The 11,684-nt window shown below is 35.1% G+C and overlaps 2 protein-coding genes across 3 annotated transcripts; one reads left to right on the top strand and one right to left on the bottom strand.

Moving 5' to 3' along the window:
- On the top strand, window positions 1,456-5,727 carry LOC18613621 (ethylene response sensor 1). Of its 2 annotated transcripts, none has more exons than XM_007050950.2 (6): window positions 1,456-1,691; window positions 2,411-3,343; window positions 3,816-4,184; window positions 4,286-4,552; window positions 4,865-4,992; window positions 5,226-5,727. In XM_007050950.2, exons 2-6 carry the CDS (start codon window positions 2,435-2,437, stop codon window positions 5,464-5,466), a joined length of 1,914 nt encoding a protein of 637 aa, XP_007051012.2. In that variant the 5' UTR covers window positions 1,456-1,691; window positions 2,411-2,434; the 3' UTR covers window positions 5,467-5,727. The 2 variants fall into 2 exon arrangements, with proteins under 2 accessions (XP_007051012.2, XP_017981734.1); XM_018126245.1 differs by having other exon boundaries at window positions 1,495-1,691; window positions 2,245-3,343.
- On the bottom strand, window positions 6,263-8,681 carry LOC18613620 (60S ribosomal protein L19-1). The gene is made up of 5 exons (XM_007050949.2): window positions 8,503-8,681; window positions 7,531-7,653; window positions 6,901-7,214; window positions 6,562-6,620; window positions 6,263-6,474 (listed from the first exon to the last, which is right to left on the bottom strand). The coding sequence occupies exons 1-5, from the start codon at window positions 8,612-8,614 to the stop codon at window positions 6,450-6,452; spliced, it is 633 nt and encodes a 210-aa protein (XP_007051011.2). The 5' UTR covers window positions 8,615-8,681; the 3' UTR covers window positions 6,263-6,449.

Genomic DNA, 11,684 nt, shown 5'->3' with positions numbered 1-11,684 from the left:
ATGGTGCAGAGGTAATGTTACAATCGTCATTTTATATGATGACAGCTCGAAATGCATTGAATATGCCCAAGTTCGTAAGGAGATTGCGGCCCCATATATATCTTTTCCAAATGGAGTTGGAGTACTTTCATGGTAATAATAATAAAACTTCCAATTGGGCTTCAGGATTCAAGGCATGTGGGGTGGTGGGGTGCACATTAGTCAGTTTATGTTCATTTCATGTAACCAGAATAAGTTGCCTTCAATCTTACCCTTTCACCACCATCTGCAGTGGACCCAACCCAGCAAAAGGGCATGGGTATCGTGTTACTATGCATGCACCCAGCCTTGGGGTTTTTCAGTTTGGCTGTACGGCTTTGGACCAGGGATCCGAAAATAAAGTTTCTTTTTGTTCTTCGGGTTTCTGAAACTAGATAAGTTCTTTATGATAATTAATTGAAAAACATTTTGTTTAAGTGTTGATTAGCCCATAATTTCGGGTAAATATTCTTTTTTTGTCAGGGCAAAAAAAAATTTTATTTCATAGGAGGTTGGTCCATTATGGGACCAAAGATAAATCTGGAACTTTGCCAAAAGATGGGGCATTCTCCAAATATTTATTTAAATTCACGATTGATTTAAAGTTTAGATGAGTGCTCGAAATGATTGTCACGTAGCACTTAGGAAGCAAGAAGACAGGTTGATCTTGATGGTTTACCTCTTAGTATTTATCCTAAATCCAAACCCATTTTCGGACAAAGTATCGTTTTATGTTTATAGTCGCTCGTTGGCTTCGAAAGTCCAAAATGTGTCGCATCGTTTGCGCACCTGCTTTGAACATTTGACTAACATTTCTGTGGGCGAGAGGCTAGACTCGGCCCCGGCAAAACCATCTCAATTGCAAATTTGACTTGGAATGGTCCTGTAATTAAATCCTATGCCTCGTGGTTCATGAATTAATATCAGCTCCACCTAGTCAAAAACTAGCATCATTTTTTCGTCAATTACCAAACCAATCATTTCCATGTCAATTTTCTACGATTCTTTCACACTTTCCTTCTTTTATATGTACATATACTCACAATCAGCATTACATAAAAGTTATTGTACATATACTCACTTCAATACATGTAATATAATATTATATATTTAATTATGAAAATTGCATAGGAGCACTAAAATATTAATAGCATACTAAAACTTTATTTTATTATTGTACGTATTCACTCATTTTGAAATTTTGGGTCCGACCCATCTTTCCACCCAATTAGCTAACAATGCGATGTAATCCCCACTTGCCATAAATAGAGATCCTCCAAAATCCAGCCCAATCTGGACGCTTCGTCACCAAAATGAATTCACACGTGCGAGGAAGATCTTCACAATATAAATATACTACTAGGACACTAAAAGGAAAATCCAAGTCAGGTTCCGCACGTGTAAAGCCATCCTTTGAATACGTGCGTCACCTTCTCTTCTCCGTGAAGCCTTTTGGCTTTTGCCTCCCTCCACTTTACTTATTTTTCCACCTCCCTCCTTTTTTTTAATTTATTATTTTTTTTTACAGTTTCTTCTCTCCCAGTTGCAGCTTTAACAACATCAAAGAAAAAAGCTCCAAAGGGAGAGCTCTCTCTCGTAAAATGGACGGCTTGGATCACACGCCTGACCTCTGCAACTAATCTATGGCTTCCAACTTCGTCTTCTCTAGCTTGGTAATCCATTTATATTTCCATTATTTTTCTTCTTACATCCTATTTCTCTGTAGAGTAGCTTTTAAAGATTTAAACTCTTTTTATTTAAGAAAGATTATATTTTAATTATGTAATAAAATCTGGTTAATCAGTTTCAGGCTAGATTGCTGCAAGACGGGTATTCTCTTTCTTTTATTGTCTGCGTGGTTTGAGAGGTTTTTCTTGCTTAAGCTGTGTTTGGTTGGAGGGAAAATAGTTTCTTTCTCGAGAGATAATTTTCATTAATTTAGTGAGTAGGCATGTCACCTTTTGGAAAGACTTTAAAAACAAATTCTCTTCGAAGAGGCTAATGTGTTCCCTGGCTTTTTTTTTTTTTGTTCTATGTAAAGATGGAGAAGATGACGGCGAATATTTGAGGGGAAAAAAAATACTATTTTAGCACAAAGAATAAGAAAAAAGTTGTAATGGAATCTTATACTAGTGTTTTTGTGGAAAAAAAAAAGTTGTAATGGAATCTTATAATGGTGCTTTTGTGGAAAATAAAATGTTGTAATGGAATCTTATCATGTCATAGGTTTTTCTACTAATGTGGCGCAATCTGTCAACGTATGGATACCTAAATTTGGACAAATATCCTAGTGAAATGAGAACATCTGTTAGAATATCTATGTGTGGACGAAGTTTCTCAGTTTACTTTACGAAACTGGAAATTGTAACCTTTCGAGCTTGATTTTTGTCAGATTTAGTGCCGATTTTGTCACATCATGGAGACTTGTGATTGTATTGACTCGCAATGGCCACCTGAAGAATTGCTGGTGAAATATCAGTATATATCAGATGTTTTGATTGCCCTTGCCTATTTCTCGATTCCCCTAGAGCTTATTTATTTTGTTCAAAAATCTGCATTCTTCCCGTATCGATGGGTGCTTATGCAATTCGGTGCTTTTATCATTCTTTGTGGAGCCACCCACTTTATAAACTTGTGGACATTCACCATGCACTCTAAAGCTGTTGCTGTGGTGATGACTATTGCGAAGGTTTCATGTGCTATTGTATCATGTGCGACTGCTTTGATGCTTGTGCACATTATTCCTGATCTTTTGAGTGTCAAAACTCGGGAATTATTTTTGAGGAACAAGGCTGAAGAGCTTGACAGGGAAATGGGCCTTATTCTCACTCAAGAAGAAACTGGAAGGCATGTAAGGATGCTAACTCATGAAATCAGAAGCACACTTGACAGGCATACGATATTGAAGACGACTCTTGTTGAATTGGGTAGGACCTTGGGCCTGGAGGAATGTGCCCTGTGGATGCCATCAAGGACTGGTATGAATCTGCAACTTTCCCATACTCTAAACTACCAAATACAAGTTGGAGCTACTGTGCCACTAAATCTTCCTATAGTCAATGAAGTCTTCAATAGCGCTCGAGCAGTGCGTATACCTTATACCTGCCCACTAGCTAGTAGGATCAGACCTCTAGTGGGGAGATTTGTGGCACCAGAGGTTGTGGCTGTTCGGGTACCTCTTTTAAATCTCTCAAATTTCCAAATTAATGACTGGCCTGATCTCTCTGCAAAAAGCTATGCAGTCATGGTTCTTATTCTCCCCACTGACAGTGCCAGAAAGTGGCGAGACCATGAGTTGGAACTTGTCGAAGTTGTTGCAGACCAGGTCATCTTATAATTTATATGCTTTCATTCATTGGCTACTTCTATGATGTCTTAATGGTATGCTCACCTTGAATTTTAATTATGTACTTGGGTTGGGTTTAAGTTTATGAATTTACTTTTGAAAAGCTCTATTGCCACAATGGTGTTCTTTGGTAATCTTTCTGAAGAAGATTCAGTGGCATAGTTTTTACTTTTACTCTCCTTGCATTTATATCTATAGATTAAGGTCTTGGGACATCTTAGAGTCTTGCTTTTAAGGAGATTGAGGAAGGGGTTAATTCATCGTGGCTTTTTGCTTTTTGTTTCCATTTAAATCTGTTCTCCCCTCATTTCAAACCTGCCATTCTCTTAATTGCTAAAACTGGAGTTGATCTTCTTGCACCTATTCCTTGTTGGAAAAGATTATTCACTTATCATGAGCCTTTGATTCTTAACATGACTCTGATGCTGAACTCATGGTAAAATTTGTACAGGTTGCTGTTGCTCTCTCACACGCTGCTATTCTGGAGGAATCTATGCGGGCCCGTGATCAGCTCATGGAGCAAAATGTTGATTTAGACTTGGCTCGTCGAGAGGCTGAGAAGGCAATTCATGCTCGGAATGATTTCCTTGCTGTAATGAACCATGAAATGCGTACACCAATGCATGCAATTATTGCATTGTGTTCACTTCTTTTGGAGACTGAGCTAACTCCAGAACAGAGAGTTATGATCGAGACAGTGTTAAAGAGTAGTAACCTTTTGGCAACACTAATCAATGATGTTCTGGATCTTTCTAGACTTGAAGATGGCAGCCTAGAATTAGACTTTGGAATGTTCAATCTTCATGGAATTTTCAAAGAGGTAGTTGATTGTCATTTTCTACTTGCTTATGAAAGAAAAGAAAATAATTTAGCCTTTGCGGTTTGATTTTGGTATTAATGTTGATATTTCTGCGATTTTAGGTCATCAATCTGATAAAGCCCATTGCATCTGTAAAGAAGCTATCTATGACTATGATTCTGGCACCTGATTTGCCAATGTATGCTGTTGGTGATGAGAAACGGCTTATGCAAACTATTTTAAATGTCACGGGTAATGCTGTGAAGTTCACAAAGGAGGGTTTTGTTTCAATTGTGGCTTCTGTTGCGAAACCAGAGTCTTTAAGAGACTGGCGACCTCCAGACTTTTACCCTGTCTCAAGTGAAGGCCACTTCTACTTACAAGTGCAGGTTCTTGACTGCTTCATTTAACCTTATTTCATTTTGGTTTACTTGTATTTAAGTTTTGCAATAGGATGTTGAAGGCATCTCCTGGTAATATAAAGATGAGTGCAATTTTTAATTTTGACGGCATCTCCTGATTGTCTATTGCTATCTAATGCTTTAATTTCCCATACAAATTAGGCCATTTAGGATATCAATTGAAGGCATCTCCTGGTGTTTGTTTGTAACTTACAATCCAATGAATTACCATCTGTATTTTCTGTAGCTTTACTATTTACTAGATGAAGCTCTTGTTGATCCTATCACCTATTCTGGCAGGTTAAGGATTCTGGTTGTGGTGTTCTCCCACAAGATATGCCAACTCTTTTTACCAAATTTGCACAGCCACGAAGCGGATCTAGTCGTAATAGTGGAGGTGCTGGACTTGGACTTGCTATTTGTAAAAGGTAAACCGAGAAATTCGGAATTCCTTTTGCACAAAAATACATTTGGTCTTTTGCTTCTATAACCTGACCATTCTATGGTAGCAATCCAAAATTTAGCTAAAGGTAGCCTCAATGCTGCCAACTTCGTGTAGACTATTGACCATGCACTCTCAAACTTTTGAAAATATTGATTAACTAGCTACCTCATTTGGTAGAATCTCTCCAGTTTACACCTTGTTCAAATGTTGAATCAGGTTTGTAAATCTGATGGGAGGCCACATATGGATTGAGAGTGAAGGCGTTGACAAAGGTAGCACAGCAACATTCCTCATCAAACTCGGGATCTGCAACAATCCAAATGATTCATCTATCCATCAAGTTCCATCCCACGTCAAAGCATATCGTGGAAGTGCAGATCTGAGTGGACAAAAACCAATATTAAGAGATTACGATGGTGGTACTTCATCCACTACACGATACCAAAGAAGTCTTTAGATGATAATGGAACCCAATGTTGCAATGAAAAAGTCAGCTTATATTAGTGTTGTTATTCTCCGTTCTCATATTGTTTTGAGGTTAAAGGTTTGAAACTCAAGCCTGAATATAATCCCTTGTTAATAGATCAGATAGGATTTAGCTGCGACATTTACCATATATTATACTACTATGTAGTAATTCACATAATATGAATTGCAAAAGAACTGTACGTAAGGCAAGATCCTTTTCCTTGCTTGCTGGTACCAACAGATTCGTTGTGCAGCGCTGTTGTATATCTCAAAACTACATCAAGTCTGCTCTTAGGAAAAATTTCAGATTGCCTTTATTCCCTTCATTTCAGGATTCCCCTTCCTAAGTAAATCACCTCCGTCGAATAGACTTACTGACACTCGAGTTCCTTTCCTATACTCGGCATTTGACTGTTACCTAATGGGCTCTCACCTCGAATAAGAATTAAGGGCTGTTGATAAATTAGATTGATTTGTTGCTCGGTTTCTTGTTTTCCGAAAAGATGAATAAATTACCAAAGATATGATCAAACGTTGAAAATAGTACTCGATATGGCTCAATCATATCAATTCCCTTGCGCACCGTGCATTGCTCGTCATAATTCATTTCTTCTCCAGACAGACTGGCTCTTAACCCTTTTCACCTACATCTCGTCTTCATTTTGTTGTTGGTTCGGAAGGGGGGGGGGGGGGGGGTGGGTGGTGGGNGGGGTGTGTGGGGGCTTCAAACATTTTACATAGGTATTAATGAACCAAGTGACTTTGAAATCAATGAAACCAGAAAGAAAATAAATGCCATAATATAATTAAACAAACGACAAAACCAGTAAACTCAGAATAAAATCAGGAAACCTTTTAATCCAACTACAAGAACAGGTTCACATTAACCAAAAACAGCACACTGGCTTCAACAAAACTACTTGACTATCTAAAGTCACGAGTCCTTCACTAGTCTTCAGTAGGGATCTTACTTTACTTCTTGGACTTCTTGGAAACCCTGAATAGATCCAACAAAGGCATGGGAACATCATTTCACACTTGAAAATTGATCATTCGGCAAAAAAATTTCTCAAAATATACTTACTCCGCTTGTTGAGCTGCAGCGGCAGGTGCTGCTGCTACTGGGTTATCTCCTCCAGGTCCCTGAGGAGATAAAAAAAACAACATGAGAACCCACGTCATTACTTGAGAAGAAAAAGAATTTGACCCGTGAATAACATAGGTAGTCTATTCAATGTCATCAATAATATCTGGACAACAAATGATGACAGAAATGACAAGAATAACAAAGAGATCACAGAATTGAAAGGCAAGGAACATCTATAGTTTCCATTATAAATAAAAAATAACAAAGAAAAGGAAACAGGTAAAACAAAATCATTATGCTGAGTGTGCACACACCACATGGTACTTAAGTTCTTACCTGGGCCAATCGCTCCTCCCTCCTAGCAAATTTTCTCTCTCTGCTTGCCTTATTTTTAGCCCTCTTAGCTTCAAACTGGTCAGACAACGTCTTTTCCCTGGCCTTCTCAGCCTTAGATTTGTGGATGCTCTCCATGAGGACTCTCTTGTTCTTAAAGACGTTACCCTTGACTTTCATGTACATGTCATGGTACATGTGCTTGTCAATCTTCTTTGATTCCCTATATTTGCGAAGCAGGCGTCTGAGAACACGCATCCTTCTCATCCACAAGATCTTTGTGGGCAGCCTTGCCTCCCTTGTACCCTTGCGCTTACCTAGAATCAGGATAGAAGTTAAGACCCAGCTAGTCAATACATACATCTCCCAAATGCAACAGGACTTTCTGATTGCTAGCAAAAAATTCCTAGCAGAATAGAAAACCTCAACGGTACTTCATTTCATCCTTTTTTAGCATGATCTTGGACATTCTAACTTCAAATTCAAGATGAGTAATCAAGAAATATACTCTAATTTCAATATGGTAACTAGTGTGAACATGTAACAAAGTTGTCCAACCTACTTATTCTAAATCTATAAATAGCATCAAATCCACTAAATCTCATAATCGTAAAGTAAATTAAGGAAACATACCATATCCAGAGTGGCGTCCCTTTCTCTTGGCTTCCTTCATGCGACGGGCACGTGAACGAGAGTGAATCTTGGTTGGCTTCCTGATGATAAAACCATCTTTAACCAGCTTCCTTATGTTCTGGCCTGCACTTGCCAATTCAAAGATGAAAATAAGATAATCAAGCAATTTCAAAAGCAAAGACCACTTTTACTTAAGTAAAAAAAAATGCCAAAGTAACACAAATGAGTCCATTGAACATTTAATCTCCTATCTGCAACAGACCGCGTCAACTTGAACACAATAATCAGGATTTGCAAAATCGATTTTTGCAGTTTACAGTTTTCCTTTTTCCATGTATCAGTGGAGCAAACAGCAAATTAACCATGTGTTTACTTAAAAGTACATTATTTATTTACTTGGCGAATGATAAAAAAAGGGGACTGCTTCAATTGCACTCTATTACTCCACGGTATACAAAGATGAAACAGAAAACCATATTATTTGAAAATTGATTTTCCTAAAGCAGATAAACTAGTAACCCCTCAGGTTAATTGATGGAATCACCACACAGAATGTATTCTTTCTTTCTTTCTTTTTCAAGTAGAAGCTTTGGATATTGTAAACAAATAAATAATAACGAAATTCATAAATTCAACGAATAAGCTAAAGGTCATCTCCGCAAACTATATAAAACTTAGCTGTATTAAATCCCTAAATAAAACGGAGAAAAAACACTGGGCTTTAAATTGAAATGCAGCAGCTATTGTTGGATTCAAGTCCCAAAAATTTGGATTTCAGCGTCGCAACTTTCATTTTTCCAGCAGGTTCTTAAACTCCAGTTTAAGAAATAAAATAAAGTAGAAAGCCCTATGCTTCATTTCCACCATTTTATTTGGCAAACTAACGATGCATATCAAGTCTAAACTGTATCTAAAACTTAAAACTGCTGAACATAAAAATGATAAACGTTAGGAAATGAGGAAAAGACGTACGGGAGTTGGCCATGGAGATTTCGTTGACTTCATTTGGATCAAGCCAAACTTTTCCTTTTCCACACTTTAGAACGCTCGCAGAGAGCCGCTTCTGGAGCTTAAGCGAAACCATCTCGCCCTCTTTCTTTTGTGCAGCTAGCAGCTGTTAGCAGAGAAGGATTAAAAAGACGTGATAGAGGCTGCCTTATATGACCTCCTTAACCCTAGGGTTTGAAGGTGCCGGTTTTGCTTCCTGTTTGGACCGGGTTCAGGGTCTGGGTTTTAACATTGGCGGTGATGGGTTTTTCCACTTGTCCTGGTTAATTCTTCTGGCCCCTGGGAACCCAAACGACAAGTTATGGGCCATATAAACTGAAACAAGGATTGGTTTTAGATTAGCCTTGGAGAAGTCCAAAATTTAATTACCCAAAAGAATTTTAAATCCGAAAGGGTTTTGTTCTTCATCAATGGAACAGAATTACTAAAGTAGAGGCAGTTTTACATCCATGGTTGATTGAGCAGCTTAATTTATTGTTTCACACATATTATATTTTAATAGATATTTTATGAATATATGACATATATGATATGATCATAATAGTTTATTGTTTACAAAAATTATTCTAGGTTATAAATGTGACAAAATGTTTAAAACCTATACGTGTTATGCCTCTATCAAAAGTAAAATGTTTTTACTCCGCTGTTGGAGTAGTGACTTTAAAGTAAACAAGTGAATGTGGTGTATGAGATACATGCATCAAATAAGATGTAATTAAAGAACATCATATAAGTTTGTCACTATTAATAATTAAAGGGAGCTCTATTACAATTTATTAATTGTTTTTAAAGGTAAGAATTTAATATATTTTATTTAGTGTCTATATAACTTTAATGTTATCAATAGGAGATATTAAATATAAAGACTATGTCATGATATGTTGGGTTATGTAAAGGCTAAATAAATTATATTAGATATTCAATAAAAGATTCACGATCATTTTCTATTAAAAAGATATTCAAGTGATTTTTATAAGACTATTAAACTCAAAAAATCCGACCAATGTGTTCTCTAAAAATGTTTTAAAATTATATTATTTATATTAATATTATATATAAGTGTTTTTGAGAAAGAAAAAGAAAACTAATTTTCAAAATACAACAAGAATGAAAATCATAATTGGTATTACATGGGATAGATTTGACATGAAAAATTATCTATCCATAAAGTCCATGAAAAATATGATATGCTGAAAGAACTAATTAATAAAAACTGTAAAGAAAGGATCTCATTGATAATTTCCTTTTCTTAACAAAGGTCAATTGTAATTTTGTTAATGGACATTATTATAAGGCATAATATTTAAAAAAAAACTCATAAACTATTCAGAAAAATTTAAATAAGTCTTTATACTTTTGTTACGTTCAATTAAGCTTTTATTCTTTGTATTTTGAGTCAAATAAGTTTTTGTACTTTTACTTTGAATTAAATAAATCATTATAATTAATAATTAACTTAGTTAAATTGTTATTTGTCATTTTATATTGATTGATGTTGATGTGACATGTTTTTCTTTTTTTTTTTAAAAGTTGAAGTATTTTTCACAAGCAAAATAAGGAAAAGTCACCCCTATTTACATCAACAGCTACAAGTAATAAAAATGGTCAGTAGCATCCCATATCCTTGAAAAAACTAGAAAACATGCCCAACCCTAATAAACCAACATGGGAGAGATAAACAAACCAACCCATAAGCTCAAGCAACCCCACAAAGCCAACAAACTTGAGAATATGGGGTAAACAATGGAATAAAAAAGAACGCTATGCAAGTATGTATCAATAAAAGTAAGAACTCACAATAATTCCCAACAAAAGAAGAATCTTAGTATTAAAGATGCACTATGCCACAATAAACAAAAAGCCATCCTAAAACATATAAAAATGACAAGGAACTGCATAAAAACCAACAACATAAATGGTAGGGGATAGCCAGATCAACAATACGGCATTCACTACAAAAAAACACAGTATTTTCGATGAAAATCAAACTAAAATTTTTAATATTATTTCTAACGGATTTCCAACGGAAAAAATCGGTTGGAAACTTTATTTTTGAGAAAAAAAAATAGTCGGACCAAAATTTTCAACGAAATTTCCAACGAAATTTTTCAACGAAAAATTTTCCGTTGGAAATTTGAAGAACAAAAAAATTTGAAAGCTTTCCAACGGATTTGCAATAGATTTCCAACAGAATTTGAATAAACAGTAAACTAATTTTTTGACGGATTTCCAACAGAAAATATTTTATTGGAAATCCGTTGGAAAATTTGTTTTCTAGGAAAGAAAGCTCCCACCAAAATTTTCAACAGAATTTCCAACGGAAAATTTTCCTTTGGAAATCTGTTGGAAAATTGGAAGGAAAAATTTTTTTGAAAGCTTTCCAACGGATTTCCAATGGAATTTGAATAAAAACAAAACTAATTTTTTCGATGGATTTCTAACGGATTTTTAACTGAAATTTTCCAACGGAATATTTTCATTGGAATTCCGTTGGAAAATTTGTTAGTGGAAAAAAAATTCTGGGACCAAAATTTGTAACGAAATTTTCAACGGATTTGCAACAGAATTTTCCAATGGAAATTTTTCCGTTGGAAATCTGAAGAAGGAAAAAAATTTGAAATCTTTCCAACGAAATTTGAAAAAAAATTCAAATAATTTTTCTGATGGATTTCGGACAAATTTTCAACGGAAAAATTCCATTGGAAATCAGTTGGAAAATGATTTTCCAATCAAAAAACTTTCAGCCACCACCATTTCCGACGGAATTTCCAATGGAATTCCGTTGGAAATCCGTCGGAAAGTTGAAGCCCTCAAAAAATTAATTTGGCTTGCAAACTTTCCAACGGAATTTTTCGTTGGTAATAGTAATATTTTAATTTTTTCCTTAAAATATTTTAGACTTTTTATAAATTTTATTAATCTTTTATAAAAAAAATATTAATAAAAGCAAATACATACATAATGAAGGTATAATATTTAAAAGTTTAAGTTTTTTTTCCTTTGATTAATTTTGTACATTTTTTTAAAACTTTATTGAATCATACATTATAAATTAATAGTACCAAATTCATTAATTTTATAACATTAAAAAATTTATGAAAAGAATAAAATAAATTTGTTAAATTTATAAAAATACATGATAATAT

Source organism: Theobroma cacao, chromosome 1, assembly GCF_000208745.1.
Source record: "Theobroma cacao cultivar B97-61/B2 chromosome 1, Criollo_cocoa_genome_V2, whole genome shotgun sequence".
NCBI lineage: Eukaryota > Viridiplantae > Streptophyta > Magnoliopsida > Malvales > Malvaceae > Theobroma > Theobroma cacao.
The sequence above is the reverse complement of the archived record's forward strand: the minus strand, read 5'-3'. Positions and strand labels throughout refer to the sequence as shown.

Bases quoted from the DNA above. Each gene is read 5' to 3' on its own strand.
- LOC18613621 (XM_007050950.2), top strand. From the start codon at position 2,435: ATGGAGACTTGTGATTGTATTGACTCGCAATGGCCACCTGAAGAATTG. The intron at 3,344-3,815 runs GTCATCTTATAA...AAATTTGTACAG, and splicing joins TCGAAGTTGTTGCAGACCAG to GTTGCTGTTGCTCTCTCACA. The intron at 4,553-4,864 runs GTTCTTGACTGC...CTATTCTGGCAG, and splicing joins ACTTCTACTTACAAGTGCAG to GTTAAGGATTCTGGTTGTGG.
- LOC18613620 (XM_007050949.2), bottom strand. From the start codon at position 8,614: ATGGTTTCGCTTAAGCTCCAGAAGCGGCTCTCTGCGAGCGTTCTAAAG. The intron at 7,654-8,502 runs GTACGTCTTTTC...TGGCAAGTGCAG, and splicing joins AATCTCCATGGCCAACTCCC to GCCAGAACATAAGGAAGCTG. The intron at 6,621-6,900 runs GTAAGAACTTAA...TTATCTCCTCAG, and splicing joins GGGAGGAGCGATTGGCCCAG to GGACCTGGAGGAGATAACCC.